This window comes from Pseudogymnoascus verrucosus, assembly GCF_001662655.1.
Source record: "Pseudogymnoascus verrucosus strain UAMH 10579 unplaced genomic scaffold scaffold_29, whole genome shotgun sequence".
Classification (NCBI taxonomy): domain Eukaryota; kingdom Fungi; phylum Ascomycota; class Leotiomycetes; order Thelebolales; family Thelebolaceae; genus Pseudogymnoascus; species Pseudogymnoascus verrucosus.
The window spans coordinates 100,587-115,826 of NW_017263680.1; the positions used below are offsets into that span (position 1 = coordinate 100,587).

The 15,240-nt window shown below is 47.4% G+C and overlaps 5 protein-coding genes across 5 annotated transcripts; 3 read left to right on the forward strand and 2 right to left on the reverse strand.

The window, feature by feature from the left end:
- Positions 1-200: 200 nt before the first annotated feature.
- VE01_05902 (uncharacterized protein) lies at positions 201-2,556 on the forward strand. Its single transcript, XM_018275360.2, has one exon. It carries the CDS (start codon positions 654-656, stop codon positions 2,499-2,501), a length of 1,848 nt encoding a protein of 615 aa, XP_018129292.1. The 5' UTR covers positions 201-653; the 3' UTR covers positions 2,502-2,556.
- Positions 2,557-2,902: 346 nt separating this feature from the next.
- On the forward strand, positions 2,903-6,316 carry VE01_05903 (uncharacterized protein). Its single transcript, XM_059463744.1, has 5 exons — positions 2,903-3,214; positions 3,288-3,404; positions 3,467-4,085; positions 4,156-5,063; positions 5,171-6,316. The coding sequence occupies exons 1-5, from the start codon at positions 2,998-3,000 to the stop codon at positions 6,046-6,048; spliced, it is 2,739 nt and encodes a 912-aa protein (XP_059319609.1). The 5' UTR covers positions 2,903-2,997; the 3' UTR covers positions 6,049-6,316.
- A 499-nt stretch (positions 6,317-6,815) lies between these two features.
- On the forward strand, positions 6,816-8,382 carry VE01_10796 (uncharacterized protein). The gene is made up of 4 exons (XM_059464247.1): positions 6,816-7,114; positions 7,175-7,591; positions 7,639-8,019; positions 8,082-8,382. The coding sequence occupies exons 1-4, from the start codon at positions 7,036-7,038 to the stop codon at positions 8,258-8,260; spliced, it is 1,056 nt and encodes a 351-aa protein (XP_059320230.1). The 5' UTR covers positions 6,816-7,035; the 3' UTR covers positions 8,261-8,382.
- Positions 8,383-8,912: 530 nt separating this feature from the next.
- On the reverse strand, positions 8,913-10,962 carry VE01_05904 (uncharacterized protein). Its single transcript, XM_018275362.2, has 6 exons — positions 10,672-10,962; positions 10,500-10,622; positions 10,339-10,448; positions 10,040-10,290; positions 9,330-9,972; positions 8,913-9,271 (listed from the first exon to the last, which is right to left on the reverse strand). Exons 1-6 carry the CDS (start codon positions 10,810-10,812, stop codon positions 9,076-9,078), a joined length of 1,464 nt encoding a protein of 487 aa, XP_018129387.1. The 5' UTR covers positions 10,813-10,962; the 3' UTR covers positions 8,913-9,075.
- A 1,170-nt stretch (positions 10,963-12,132) lies between these two features.
- VE01_05905 (uncharacterized protein) lies at positions 12,133-15,096 on the reverse strand. The gene is made up of 3 exons (XM_059463745.1): positions 14,596-15,096; positions 13,422-14,547; positions 12,133-13,377 (listed from the first exon to the last, which is right to left on the reverse strand). Exons 1-3 carry the CDS (start codon positions 14,711-14,713, stop codon positions 12,570-12,572), a joined length of 2,052 nt encoding a protein of 683 aa, XP_059319610.1. The 5' UTR covers positions 14,714-15,096; the 3' UTR covers positions 12,133-12,569.
- Positions 15,097-15,240: the final 144 nt, after the last annotated feature.

The following is a 15,240-nucleotide window of genomic DNA, read 5'->3' on the forward strand; positions in this document are numbered from 1 at the left end:
TAGTATGAATGCGTCCCTCTTCGCCATATCGCTAATCATTGGACGATCAAGGACAACACATCATACATGCATGACTTCGCATCAGCCTATCTAATCGCCCATCCAATCTAAGGCCAAGTACGAGATTAATTGAGGCTGGCGAAGGCGCATGCCTATTCCGAGATGTATTCTCTAATTCTCTGTGGTTCAGAAAGCATATACCTGTGATGATGAGTTGATAGGGCGAAATCATCACCATCGGTCGGGGGTTTGAAATGCTCAACCATCAATACATAAGGGTATGAACGCGCAAAATATGCCGGACTTTTGTTATCGCTGTCGATTTCTATATCGATCGCGAATTGTTGGTGTTTTCTATTGTTGCACTCGCCGCGGATGCATTTAGGCAGTTGGTCTTCTTTTGTGGATGTGATCCACGTGCTTGCATCGCGTTGCATTGGCGTACTTCGGTTGGTGAACAATATTGTAAGCGTCTTCATCTTACCCTCATCTCTGTTACATTTTACGCAGAGTAAAATGCTATATATTTTTTTAGGAAAGAATGCATGTTACATCAACTCTGCTAGCAATTATTTGACATCTGAGATCTTATCTTGGTTTGGATCTCGACTTTCTGTCTCCCACTTTTCATCTTCCGTTGGGACCTTACCATCATGAGCGGTTTCGACGTCGCAGCAGGTGTAGTTGGCGTCGTTTCGTTAAGCGTGACCATCTTTCAAGGCTGCATCCAGGGATTTGTGCTCCTTTCTACAGCGCAGAACTTTGGTCGAGATGCGGATATTGTTCGTTGCATGATTGAATGGGAACAGTACCGATTGTGTGAGTGGGCAGAAAAGGTAGGACTGGAGACGAAGCCAAATCGGAAAATCAACTGGAGCCTTGTTTCCCAGCATCTCCACCAGTTGAAGGCAATCCTTACGGACGTGAACAAAATTAAGAAGGACTATGAACTTCGTATTGAGGTTACAGATGACGATCTCAAACTGGAGGACATTGCAGCAACGAGAAAAGGACTTCAGGGGAGACTGGCTATGTTGAAACCCAAACTTCAGAACCAGACCGCTCAGAGATTACATAAGAGCAGCACGCCATGGAAGAGACTCCGATGGGCGGCATTCGACAAGGAGCGACTTCAAATACTCATCCAGGACGTTAAATATTTTAACGATCGTCTGTACGATTTGCTAGAGAACTCGGATCGAGAGTTCTTCAAACAGGCACTAGAGGCACTATTGAGAAATGTAATTTCTCAGACCGAAAGTTCCAGTGACTTAGATAGTATCAAAATGCTTCTCAGTCCCGACATATCGAAAGAAGGGTTGGAGAGTGCTGTTTCTGCTGCTGCCACCTTGAAACAACGACGTTTAGCCCTTGACTTTACCGAATATGACACGAATAGGACGTCTCGATCTAATATCGCTTCGACGATGTCGCACAGGCCTTACCCTTCCCGGGGAAGAATTCCAATCAACAATTCCAGGGGTCCTCGCAAACTCCATCTTGCTTCTTTATCCGGGTTTTCCCCACCTTCTGCGGAAAAGAGACGAGAACTCGCAGTATACGAGGGTCAAAGGGTTCTCCTTGAATGGAAGACAATCAAAAAAGCTGACGAGTCGAAATTAAAGCACCGCGTGGAAGCTTTGGCAACATTGCTTGGGAACATTACTCATCCCTCGTTCCATTCCTTGAAGTGCAAAGGTTCGTTGAAGGTTTCTAGCGGAGAGTTCGCCTACATATTCGAGGCGCCACCTCTTCAATCAGTGGATTTCTGCTCTTTACTTCAGCTTCTGCGCATGGAATGCCGACCAAGCTTAAGCGATCGTGTCTCTCTCGGAGCCGCACTTGCTGAAACAGTTCTACAACTTCACACATCCGGTTGGCTGCACAAAGGTATCCGATCTGATAATGTGATCTTTTGCCGAGAGAAAGATCATAATTGGAAAGCTGATAACTTATGTCCTGTCTACCTCGGGGGCTACGAATATGCACGCGCGGATAACCCTTTGGATATCACAGAAGCGCCATCATCACAAAAAGAAACAGATATATACCGCCATCCAGAACTTACCGGCGGTTCCCACAATTCATACAAGAAGCAGTACGATTTATATGCTCTCGGTTGCGTGCTTTTAGAGATTGGACTTTGGTGCTCTTTGCAGAATATTTTGCTGCTTGCTCTGCGGCGGAAAACTGAAGATTTTAGAGTTCGGCATGGTCTACAGCTTGAATTTGGTGGACAGGTAGAGGTCGCTGAGCTCAGCGAGAAAAGGAGGATGCTAGTCACCGACATTCGTGACGGGGCCATCATCAAAGAATTGGAGTTTATGGCAGGGAAGAAATACGCGTCAGTGGTCATGGCTTGTCTGACGGCTGGCGATGAGGTGCAATCCAACAATGAAAAGGAAGAGGAGGGTGACTCAGGTGAAGAGGAGGGTGATTTTGCGACACTGTTGGATCTTCAAGAATGGGTGGTGATGGAGCTAAAAAGCTCCATCGTTTAGGAAATCTTGACACCACTTGAAGATTAGTCTCAGATCTAGCTTAAACACAGAGCCAATCATTTTATCTCGTACATGTTCCCAGAAAGAGATCCGAAAAATATATAGATTGGAAATCCTGTCGCGGAGAGCTTCTGTCCAGGAAACAAAATCCAGGGATTCCCCGCAATCTTACAGAAAGTGGGGGAGAACGAACCTGAGCCTAACAAGGTAGTACAGTTGCGCGAGTTTGTACCCCGCCTTCGTCGGGTCCCCATATACCAATAGAGTCAAGCTCTCCCCGCACACTTACCCCAAATCGCCCTGTGGCCCAAACATCTCGGAATTACTCCGACATTGCCTGGCCTACTATATCTAGGCGTCCCATAAATCCGAGCGTTACCGCTGTTATCCAGAAATGTACACATTTTTCGTTATTTGCCAACCAGTGCGACACAACGGCTATTGAGCTATCCCCGCAAGCAAATATTGACAACAAATAGCGATAGAAAGAGCGCAGATGGAGGGTAATTTACATGGTGCCAACAGCGTGGAGACGGAGGCACGGGTGGATGTACCTAATACAAACCAACAACCTCGCCGTAAATCACGCGCGGATAACTCATCTGCAAAGGGATTCAAACGTGCATACAAAGCTTGCGTGCGTTGTCGGATGAGCAAGGCTAAATGCGAACTTCCACAAACTGGGGATAGCTCTCTGCCATTGGGATCTTGCAGTAAGATCTCTTCCGCGAAACCTTCCCCCGGCTACTGCATGCTTTTGGATTTCACTAACCTACTCTATCCAAGTGAAATGCCAACGGGAGAGAAGAAAGTGCGAGTTCACGGTTACTAGATCCTCAAAAAAACGTCAAAAGCCTTCCAATGTCCAGCCGGATAGCCTCGACTCTGAACGGCCCCATCATGGTTAGTTATATCCCTAAATAACTGTAATAGATGTTTAGGATAGCATTAATACCCCTTGCTAGTTCATCCCCCGTCTACTGACCACTCTAGAACTGCCGAAAATGTCACAAATTCCGACGACGACGACAACGACGACGACAATCAAGCGCATGGAGGAGACTCCCAGTCTTCATTTGACTACAACTCACACCAATCACATAACAGACAAGAGTTCCAGGGGTCTCCTAGAAGTAACTGGTTAAATGCGAGTTCTATAATAGAACCACACAAATCAGCAGACGCTGATGGCTCGGATTCGGAACTGTCGAGTACATCCAAACGCCCAAGACGCCAAAGTATGATACAAAGATCTGTATTGAGTAATCGAGTCATGCGAACAGTCGTCTCTTCTTCAAACGACGCCCTAGGTCTTCTTTTCGAAGCAGTTGAGCAAGAGCAAAACGGTTCATTCAGCGGCGGCTTACAAGCTCTTGAAACTAATACTAACGGATCTCATGCTTCCCAACATCCAGCTCAGCATATAAGTCCCCATTCAGCCATGTCAACTGTTTCAAAACCGGGACCAATTCTCCAAAACGAGCTCTCATCTGCAACCCCTGAAATATTAAGGCTCTGGAACCGATGTCGCTTTGTGAAACAAGGGTGGTTTACTGCAAGGGAAGCTATTACATATATTGACTTGTAGGTGATTATTTATTGTTCATGTCATATGAGAAAATCTTTCTCCTTTACATGGTGCTGAATATACTAGGTTCTTAAAAAACTGTGCTCCTCATACGCCAATCTTAACGGATTACTATTTTCATCATTCAAACCATCATGCTCTTGTTACAGAAGAACCCCTTCTATGTTGTACAATACTCATGATCTCTTCTCGCATCCATGTTTTACCGGGCATGGGCGGTATCTCCCGGGCCCATTTTATTCATGGGCGGCTCTGGCAGCACCTCGAGCATCTTATCTCCCGTGTGATCTTTGGCCAGGAAAAGATTTCGACTGCAAAGACACGAACACTTGGTACTATAGAGAGTCTATTGCTCATGACGGAATGGCACCCTCGAGCCCTTCACTTCCCCCCAGAAAGCGATGGATGGGATTTTGATCTTCTGGCGAACCCTGATATGCCCGAGGGAACAGGCATGGCGGATGCTGAAGATTCCTCGGCACTGTATCGGTGGCGAGAAGAGGTTTTTGAGCCTGCTAAACGGTCCGATCGCATGTCATGGATGTTAGTGGGCGCTGCAAACTCTCTAGCACACGAGCTAGGGATTTTTAATGACTGGGATGCGTCCGCTGGTAAGGAAGGTAGTTCGACTCCCGTAGATGAGATGCGAAGATTACGCGCGCGAATGCTTCTATACGTCTATATTAACCAGCTCGCCGCGCGGCTAGGGTGCACGACGTTGGTACCAGAAAATGCTTGTCATACCGTTATGGATAAATCGTTGCTGCCAGCGATGACAATACCAGATCAGCGCTGGTATTCTTTTATGACTTGCTGGATAGAAATAACCGCATTGATGGAGACGGTCACGGATATGTTTTTTCCTTCTGCAGCCTTTACACGTCAGCTGCTCTTAAGCGGTCGGTATAAAGGACTTGTGAATCATTTCCAACCCTTGCTATCACAGTGGAATGAGAAATCTAAAAAACTAGAAGGTGAGGTTGATTTCTGTGGTTTTCAAATGTTGTAGAGAAATATTATTATTCTCATATCCATCACTGGCATATACAATACATCAAGCTCACATTTTCTGGCCTTGCAGGAATCTCAACGCCATTTAGAGATATCCTCTTTCTCGAATACCACTATATCCGAATGTATGTCAATTCTCTCTCGATTCAAGCCATCGTCGAGCGTACAGTCTCTCAAAGCAACAACTCCGCCACCGCTGAGACAGCACCCTATGAAAGGAGTGCATCCCAACTGCCTTCCGACGATCTTCTTGTTACATCTATCTCTGCGAGCGATTACAATCTTATCTCAGAAGTCATTGACGCCAGTGTTCAAATTCTTAAAAAGTCTATTTCACTTTCGCAGTTGGGTCAGCTTATTCACGCTCCAATGCGCACGTATGTGCGTATAGTATCTGCCTCAATTTTTCTTCTCAAAGCCATTTCGCTCGGCGCGCGCAACACCGATATCCAGACTTCTCTAGACGTCTTAGATGAATTCATCCAAGCCCTTCAGATATCCACCACCGATGAAGTGCATCTGGGCTCCCGTTACGCCACTCTCCTTGAACGACATGTTCGCCGCTTCAGGCGGAACTTCGTGGGGCTATTCAAGGCTAGCAAGGCAGGACTACATCGGCCATCGACGTTAAATGTCCCGCCATATGCGCAGATGACCTCTTCATCGCTAAACCACTTAAGTCCAAGGCAGAATGACCACACGGCTAATTCAGATGGGCCCTTAAATGGCGAGCAAGGGCTGGGAGAGATGGCGGGGCAAGCCAGAACGTTGGATTTTGATGGCATGCAATTCACAGGTGATGGTGGGCTGAACGTTGCCGGCTACTTGGGGGATGATTGGCTTGCACAGCCGTTTGACCCCAATATTGCGCCGTTTGGCGTAGGAGGCTCGCAATCCATGGGTGGGATAGATTTGGGTTCTCTAGATTTTTTGTGGAATTTGCTTTGATACCTGTATTCGTTTCTATCAGTAACAACGGGGTTCGGTTTCAGGAATATGTATCAAAGAAACTACTTGAGTTTTGTGTAATATTAATGCTTTTATACAAGTTTGGTAGGTGCTCTGGCTTAAAATGGTTTGATTATGCTGTGCGTTACTATATTTGTAGTGCTTGACAACAATTTGAGGATATATTCAAGCTAAAAGGGTAGATGGGCAGATCCAGAATATTTAATGGTGGATTATGAGCGCCATGCCAATACCACCGCGGCGGAGGCAAGAGAGAGCATATAGTACGCACATTATTGGAAGAATCCTTCTATCAAACTTATTTGGAATGATTAATATCTGACATTTCTCGGTATCAGTACCCAAAAATACGTACCTTTCGGCTCAAGAGTCAAGAGGGTCCGTCATCAGTCAGAAACGAGTAGTCTTGGGTGTGAACTATGGGTTTATTATACGGAATGAGAACCCTTACTTTTTTAGGATATGCATCAATGAACTTCGTGGCTTTGAGACGGGGCCGTCAATACCATAATATGCTAGTTAAAATGGGTGGCCAATCCGCCTACAATAGTGATTTGTGTGATACTCGGGGCTAGGTATGGTACCGGATTGTTTTTGCGGGGTTTGCGGGATTTGCGGGGGATCCACACCCCTCCAGTTGGGGGATCATAGCATTGCCTGAAATATCCGAGTGATTGGCAAATACCGGATGGGTCCGGATATCGGCGGATTTAATTATAAACGTAGCCACACCCAACTTACTTTGCCCTGCAAAATGGAGGCCAAATATCCTCAGAAGACGAAGGCGGAGACAGAGTCGGATGGATCGATATCACTTCCGGATGGAACGACTTATATTTTTTGGTACATCCTCTATATATACACACTGAGTCTCCCGCAATGGGCAGTTCACAGAAATCACTCGATATCTTCTGAAGAACAAAGCCGAAACACCTGTGAACTCAATTCCAAACTCGAAATAACAAAATGACTGCCTCCATTGTTAACACTCATGAATATCCATTCAAGTTCGATGAGCCAATAATTACGAAGCCGGGCAATCCAGGCAAGTGAACTTTTTCAAATGGCCAATCTGGCAATGACAATCCACTAATCATTCCCTCAGGTGTCATCCAAGATGTGACAGTAACGCTGAAGAACGTACGCGGCAGGATTCCTTCGCTCCAAGCATCCCGCCTTCGAACCATGATGCTTGAGGCCCACAACGACCCATCGAAAATTCTTGCCCATGTCTGCAGCTACGATGGCATGTCATCTCGACTCGTTGAAGAGTCAGGCCAGCCCATGGTTTTTCTAGCGGGGTACCCAGTTGCCTCGGGCTATGGCCTCCCCGACACCGGATATATTGCCATGCAGGAGATGTGTGACAAGATTCAGGATTCAGTCAGACAGGTCTCAATTCCTGTTATGGCGGATGGGGATACTGGTTACGGCTCTCCGATGAACGTCCGCCGCACTGTGGAGAGCTATGCACTCGCGGGTGCAGCTGGAGTCATGATTGAAGACCAGACTTGGCCAAAGAGTAAGTTGTCTGTCCAAAGCTTCAAACTCCACTAACTGAAAATGTAGGATGCGGCCATACCAAAGGCAAAGCCGTTGTCTCACGCGGTGAAGCTTACGCTCGCATCCAAGCCGCGTGTGACGCACGCGACCAAGGCCTCGACATATTTGTCCTTGCCCGCACTGATGCGCTCATTCACGGCTGGGAGGAGGCCATGGCACGTGTGCAGGAGTTCAGGCGCATTGGTGTCGATGCCGTTTTCGTCGAGGCTCTACCTGACCGGGAAGCGATGAAGCAATGCGTCAAAGAGTCCGGAATCCCTACATTTGCCAATATAATTGAGGGAGGTAAGACGGAGAACTTATCCGCGAAGGACCTTGCCGAATTGGGCTTCTGCGCTGTGGCGTACCCGTGGACACTAGTCGCCGCGAACCTGAAGAGCATTAGGGGTACGTATTATTCAATATTCATTCATTTTTCGCTGTCGCAAACTCTAACGAACACCATCCAGAAACTCTTGAGGCATGTAAGAAGTCGATGACTATTGGAGCACCACCAGTTATTCTGAGTTTCGACGAAGTGTGCTTAGGCGTTGGATTTAACAAGTACTGGAAGGGAGAAGAGAGATACAAGTATGACGAGAATAACCTTGTGACACCAGTGGAGAAGGTTGTAAATGGTCAATCCTAAAAGATTTCTCTTGCTCGGCTTTTCAAGTTGAGATATAAACCTCACAAAAAGAATATCGGTTTAACGGGTGGTGCACAAAGTCTTATGTACATAGCTATTAAACGCAAAATAGAACACAGGTCATATCTTTTCAAATCATTGCAAACCAGTATCCAAATTCAAACCGTCAATCCAGCCTAAGTTATGGAAAGTAATTAGGTATATGTGAACTCGCCTTTATTTTCTTCGGGAGATAATAGTCGTAGGCCAGAGTTGGGCGCTGGAGAGGGCGATCGCATCGCATGATATGGCAGTTGTTGGTGGAAATCTTACTGGATTTTAAAACGTGATGCAAACTCCGGCATGAAAGTCTAGCTGTTTCCCCCAACAACTCTTTCCAGGGCCGGAGGGTCGTGTAGAATAGTTTCAGGACGTGTGCATGAGTATACTATACCAACGCCCGTAGGCAATCGTCGTTTATTCTAACGTAACGCACAGAGTTTATCAGGGCGGACGGATACATATATGCTCTTCAAGTTATGTGCCTGGGTTATGGGGATTTTTCTAGCTGGGTCCTTATTAGGGGGTACATTTACGAATCTTGATTCTTGGCAGTAGTCCATTAATTGTATAAGTTATAACGTACCTAACCTATGGGAAAGTAGAATATTTCCGCAAGACTTTATCAATTGGGTGGACACCAACCTAAACAAACCAAGTATCACAATCAAAACATGTAGGTAATACCTCCTCGAATGACTGCATTTCAATACTAACAGTAAAGAAATATAGCTATTTCAGCAAACATTCCCCAGAGGCTGCCAAGTATTCCAGCCTTATGTAAAGTATCTAAAGTTTGGGTGCTTGTCACTGAGCTGCGTAAGATCCAATGCCTCGGTTGGGTCGATGGGTCCTGTAGCCGTATCCCTCTTCTTGTTCTCATGGGCCAACTTGAAATGAAGACCAAGGGACAACACACAGATGAGCCCCGTGAAGGCACAACCAATTGCACATCCCTTGACAAAATAGGGTCTTTCATAATAGGTCAGCATCAGTTTCAAATAAATAATCGCCAATAAGATGAACTCACCCGTCTTCTTTGGGAAACACAGCACTGCTGAGGAACGAGCTCGTCTGCCCAAATATCGCAAGTATTGCAAGTCCAGCTCCACGCTTTGATTCTCCGCCTTGATTGTTGAGTAGCCAGGTGATGTTAATTGACAGTGCGGGAAAGACGCCGCAGCAGGCAAGCCAGATTCCGAAATAACGGGCTCCGTTGTATTTCGCATCTTCTAGAGTTGCAAGGAGTAGATAGCCGACGGCTCCCATAAAAGAAAATCCTGCGACGACAAAGCCTCTGTTCCCATACTTATCACTGTAAAAGGCAACCAAAACGCATAGCAAAAAGGCTGCAAGATATGGTGGAGCAGTAAGTCCCTGAGCTTGAATGCTGGTGTAGTTGAGATTCTCAACAATGGTGGGAAGGAAGTTGGAGAGACCAGCGAAGGAATAATTGCAGCAGAAATGTATAAGCGCATGTACATAGTTCTGATAGTCTGAGAGACCAGCGGTCACTTGTCTCCAGTTCATCTTGGTCTTGGCAGTGGTATCCCGAGTATGCATGCGTTCGACTGCCCCAGTCTGCTCATCTTCGGTAAGGAATTTAGCGGTGCTTGGGGAATCTGGGAGTAAAAAGAAGACCACGGGAGCAAATGCTATGGTCGGAGCACCCTCTGGGAACTATTAGCACTAGCTTTATGATCAGGAGAATTCTTAACTTGCCGATAAGGAAGAGTAAACGCCATGGCTCAAGGGATCCTTTTATATGTGTAATCCCATAGGCCAAAGATGCTGCAAAACAATTTGCCAATGGGGACATGCCTGTCAGCAAAGCAACTCTCAGGCCTAATTCTTTTCGCTGATAGAAGAGAGACAGGTAGTAGGGAGCTCCAGCACCGAAGCCTGCCTCCAAAACTCCTAAAACACATCGAGCAGCAACGAGTCCCGCCATGTTGTGGGTAGCTCCTGCGGACATTGCGGCGATACCCCAGCTATTGAAAGTTCAGTCAAAGAAATTTTCTGACTTAATTTTAACTTACGACAGACAAATAACTGACACGTAAATGTGCGCAGGAAAAATCTTCCATAGTACTGTCGCCCATTCGAATACCGTATAGCATATATAGAATCCATTGAGAACCCAAGTCCACTAGACAGTGTCAATATAAAGAGGGGACGTATGAGGGTTGTTGAAACATACTTGTGCACTGCTCAATCCTAAATCGGCTTGAGCGCCGGCAGTTTTGGCATTGCCGATATTTCCACGATCGAGGTACGATAGGACATATAAGACACAGACAATCCAAAGCATATGGCGATCATACTATTCTTTCATCAGTAACTACTACCAAGGAATATTTGCAGGAACACACCTTTTTCACGAAATAGATCTGTCTATTTGCATCAACGAGGACGTGAGTTGCCTCAGCCTTCAGCTCGCTCACCATCTCTGCGTGGCTTACTTCAGCATCGAAGTCCTTGTTTACAGAAGTATCTGTAACTGTATTGCTCATGTTCACTGTTGTATTGTGTCCAGATAATGTTGAGGATGGATGAATGGAAGATTGATCATGTAGCCCCAAATAGACGGCGGATGTCAGGGGCTATATCTTGAACGACAGCAACGCCAACTCTTCATATCTTAAACCACTGAAAAGGATGCCCAATCATATCGACGTAATATTTATTATACTGGCGACCTGAGCCACTGACCCATGGGGATGGTCCGTGGTTTCCTGTACCCCAGATCCGGGGTATGCGGGGAAATTGCTTTTGCGGGGTAAAAATGGACTAATCTCATGCGATTGAATTCTGAATATCCTGTTATAACCGGCACCCCACCAGCCTCTACATCAATCCCGGATACTGTCCCACATCTCGGCCACAACTTTAGGCATAGGCTGTGGGACTTTAATAATGTTTCATGAATGAAGCCAATGGGCTCGGAAGAAAAAAATGTGGATATTATCTTGAATCCTATTATTATACGCGCCCGATCGGTCCAATCATGGAATTTTTATATCCGCTGGGAGCGCTGCTTGACAGTTTCGCCACGTAGATTACCTTAGGGGTTTGAGTTGGATGCTTGTGTCTCCCGCTGCTTAGTTGCCAAACCTGGCGCCTATATGCAAATACATATCGGCCATCTTCTCAAGCGCTTCCAAATATAACTCCCTCAGCTCTCAAGGTAACTCTCCACCATCGCTCCAAGCAGTTCCAGCCCCTGAAACATTGTGCATCGATGAGTATACGCGCTGGCCGCTGCTCAGCTTAAGATATGTGGATCAAGTAGGGCAGTTACAACTACGTGACCACCCTCTACTCGAACCTATCTATCACTAGTAAAGCTTTTGGCAAATTGGGCAATTTACGGTATAACAAAAGTTGTTCTCTAGCCCGAGTTTCGAATACAAGGATGGAAGCTTGGTTTTGAAATACTCTCCTCTCAAATGCGGATCTACCAGGAAATAGGCGGATCTATGTCCCATCGCTTTCCGGCACAATCCATCCCCCATCCAGGCCAGTGGGCATTCCGTCACACAGCACTAAGCTACAGATATAACGCATAGCCTTTCTCTGGGGATTATACTCACGGTATTAATTCCGTGCTTATATGAAAGATTATAGCCGGCCCGTCATGATATTTGAGATACCATGCGTTACGAGTTACTTTTTACAAATCATTAAGTGCTAGTTTTATAATCTTGAGCAACCTCTACTCTAGCTGTTCTTTTTACCCCCACACCATATCATTCAAGATCTAGAACACTTTATTATGTCTTTCTCACACATAGATTTTTGATATTACCACTACACATGGCACCAAACAATATCAGCATCTTATTACAAGGCCCAATACTCTGCAACACCCTGTTGAGCCAGTTACACCAATAAATACGACCATCCTAGGGCATCGCCGATTCGTAATGTTGTCGTTAGTTGATCGACATTATCGTGTGTGCTCGACGAGTAAAATGCCCCTATAGGAGCATATCTGGTGTTGGGAGGAAGTTCACGGCATAGTTACCTCACATGGAATTCCACTAGAGATAGCAGAGTTGATTGCGGACATGGCAGACGATTAGCCAGTCAGTATGGATGAGGCGAGTAGAGATTAAGAGCAACTCATGAGAGAACAAAAGTGGGCAGAGTAGGCGTTTACTAATAGTTTGAGTTGCCTGGTAGTTGGCGAAAAATACTAGACAATTTGCCTCCGGTGCGCAAAACATATTCGTATTCAAGACAGCTTATGCGCGTCTATGTACAGAAACTAACTTAATGTCTCGTAATAATCAATTGGATATCCCAACGAAGCGCACTGCGGCCCATCGTCGATATAATGGATATTCCTTCCACCCAGCTGCAACATCCTCACCTCGTTACCATCCCCGGTCAACTCTCTCCACCTCCCAAACTCCTTCACCTGTCTCAGAGTCTGCACATACCCTCTTGCCGCCAAGTATCCCGCATCCGGATTGGGATCCTGCGTCCGCGCAAACGACGTCCAGTAATCCACCACCAGCTGTGCAAATGGGACATCGCCCCCATCCCGATCGACGAGGCCGTCGTGCAGAATGTTCCCAAAGACGAACTGAAGCTCTCCAGCATGACACTTGTAGTACTCAGCGTTAGCATCGCCAGCCGGGTGCTCTGTAGTCAGAGGGGCACGGCATTCATCTCCCCCGAAGCCGACGGGTTGGTAGGTGCGGTTGAAGGTAAATGCGTAAGCTTTGGGGAAGACGCCGTGCTTGACAGCAGAGGCCACCATTGCTTGTTCGCCGCAGCGCAGGGCGACGTCGGTGAGGATGCGGGAGGTGATGTTAAAGATATTACCTGCAGTGTTTGCGCCAGGAGGGAGCGGGAAGATGCCGGGCGCGGCGGCGGCAGTTGTGTTAAATCCGAGGGCAGCGCCAAGACCCAGGATGGCTTCAGTGGGATCGGTGATGGGGAGGTAGAGGCCGAGAACAGCAAGTTCGTCGCGATTGCCGCCGTTCATTACGGGAACATGGGCCGCGTATCCGCCGCCAGTGACTTCGAGGCGGGGTGTGGTAAGGTAGGTTCCGTCGACGACGGGGTAGCTAGGAAGGTTAGCTTTGGAATAGACGCATGGATATGGACGTACTTTGCCACTGCCGCCAGGTTGTTGAGCTCAATGGGATCATAGGCTCGAAGGCAGGCGAGCTTATCAGCAGCTTCCGAGCAGCTGGTCTCGTTGAGGACAGCAGCACCAACAGTGCTGGATACTTGCTGTATGGATTGTAGCTCGGAGTACGGGCCATTTGCAAGGGCACCTGCTGGGTTCGACTGCATAATTCCAGCCTCAAAGAGGCCTTTCGCTTTGGGAGATGCTAACAATGCGCGAACTAATGATGCGCCGGCAGAGGAGCCGAAGACTGTGATCCGAGAGGGGTCGCCTCCGAACGCCTTTACATTCCGCTTCACCCATTCTAATGCAGTGATGGCATCTTGAATCCCGTAATTCCCGTTAGTCACACCGTCATCGAGGGCCAGGAAGCCGAGATTCGCCATCCGGTAGTTGATCGAAATAACAACCACGTCGCCTCGAGACGCCATATTCCCAAGATCGTCGACGCTTGCTGATCCGCCTACAAAGCCACCGCCAACCATATAAAACATGACAGCTTTAAGCTTCTTTGTCGCCGGTGCAGTCTTCTGTGACGGTAGGTACGGAGTCCAGACGTTTAAGAACAGGCAGTCTTCACTTCCTACTCCAGGGGCTTGCACGCACTCAGTACCAGACTCGAGACTCTCCGCACTCCCCTCTCCATCATAAACCGTAGAGTAGCTGAAGCGCTCTGGCTGTGGGGCAAAGCGGACTCCAAAGAAACGCCAGTTGTAGAAGTCGCGATACCCGGTAAGCGTCTGCTTGCCAACCTTCTGTGCCACCTGGAACCGCGCAGAGGTGTCCGTGAAGGTGGCGTTCGGGATTGGCGCGCTCTGAGTGCATAGAGCTGGGAGTTTCTGGGAGCACGATACGAGTTTCGTTTTCCCTTTGGCATCAATAGCTTGGCAGGCTTTCCGGTCGCTAGCTACCCAGAACAACTGGCTTTTGCCATAGTTACCTTGGTAGACCTGATAGGCGAGACTTCTATCTAGTCCGAGGTTGAAATCCTCTGCCGATGGGTCCCAGAGTGTTTCTGCGAAGCTAGTGCACCGTGCTGCCGCATCTTTTTGGCAAAACGCGGTGTTCACAAGGAGTGCACCGGTTGTCCGCGTAGTATGGCTAGCTGAAGCTTCATGTTAGATATGATGCGCAATTGGGGTTTCACACATACAGTATAGATCATTGTTTGATAGAATTGTCACATCTGATCCAAGTGCTGGCAGATTCGGAGCAGCACAGGCAGCAAGGCGGGCTACAGAGAGCAATGCGCTGGCCTTGAGGAAAGTCATGATAGCTGGCTTCTTACATTGAACAGGGCGTATTTAGCACATTATATATTATTTTGCCTCCTCCCCCGAAGCACGGCCAAAACTATCGACCCTATCATCATACCTGTGGAGATGGTTTAAGCATATTACCCCATTGGAGGGTATGGTATGGCAGGAAATATGGGACAAGGTTCTCAATCCTCACAAACGCCACTACTGATCCACAGGCGTATTTCGGTCCGTCAGAACCTGAAGTATATAATGGGGAGGAGGGTGGAGATAGAGGGTGGGGACGTTGAGCATGGGTAAATACCCATCGGCGGCGGCGTGGAAGCTTCCGAATGCTCACTGGCAATCTCCCAGCTCAATTTAAAGCTAAGCGCTAGTAGAGAATAGAAGGCCTGAGGCCGCGCTAATCGACGAAATTGTCTCCGAATGAGGGGTACGGAGGGGTACAATCACTAGTCCTATATTAGCTAGTGTGGCGCGCGGTAAATTACCCGAATGGCTCTAATCGGGGTGGCATCTGCATGGTAAGCGCACCACAT

Coding starts and splice junctions, on each gene's coding strand:
- VE01_05902 (XM_018275360.2), top strand. CDS start 654: ATGAGCGGTTTCGACGTCGCAGCAGGTGTAGTTGGCGTCGTTTCGTTA.
- VE01_05903 (XM_059463744.1), top strand. CDS start 2,998: ATGGAGGGTAATTTACATGGTGCCAACAGCGTGGAGACGGAGGCACGG. Junction 3,215..3,287: donor TCTGCCATTGGGATCTTGCA/GTAAGATCTCTT, acceptor ACTCTATCCAAG/TGAAATGCCAACGGGAGAGA. Junction 4,086..4,155: donor GCTATTACATATATTGACTT/GTAGGTGATTAT, acceptor TGAATATACTAG/GTTCTTAAAAAACTGTGCTC.
- VE01_10796 (XM_059464247.1), top strand. CDS start 7,036: ATGACTGCCTCCATTGTTAACACTCATGAATATCCATTCAAGTTCGAT. Junction 7,115..7,174: donor TACGAAGCCGGGCAATCCAG/GCAAGTGAACTT, acceptor TCATTCCCTCAG/GTGTCATCCAAGATGTGACA. Junction 7,592..7,638: donor AGACCAGACTTGGCCAAAGA/GTAAGTTGTCTG, acceptor CTGAAAATGTAG/GATGCGGCCATACCAAAGGC.
- VE01_05904 (XM_018275362.2), bottom strand. CDS start 10,812: ATGAGCAATACAGTTACAGATACTTCTGTAAACAAGGACTTCGATGCT. Junction 9,973..10,039: donor AGGATCCCTTGAGCCATGGC/GTTTACTCTTCC, acceptor AATAGTTCCCAG/AGGGTGCTCCGACCATAGCA. Junction 9,272..9,329: donor GTGTTTCCCAAAGAAGACGG/GTGAGTTCATCT, acceptor CTATTATGAAAG/ACCCTATTTTGTCAAGGGAT.
- VE01_05905 (XM_059463745.1), bottom strand. CDS start 14,713: ATGACTTTCCTCAAGGCCAGCGCATTGCTCTCTGTAGCCCGCCTTGCT. Junction 14,548..14,595: donor ATCAAACAATGATCTATACT/GTATGTGTGAAA, acceptor ATGAAGCTTCAG/CTAGCCATACTACGCGGACA. Junction 13,378..13,421: donor AACCTGGCGGCAGTGGCAAA/GTACGTCCATAT, acceptor TAACCTTCCTAG/CTACCCCGTCGTCGACGGAA.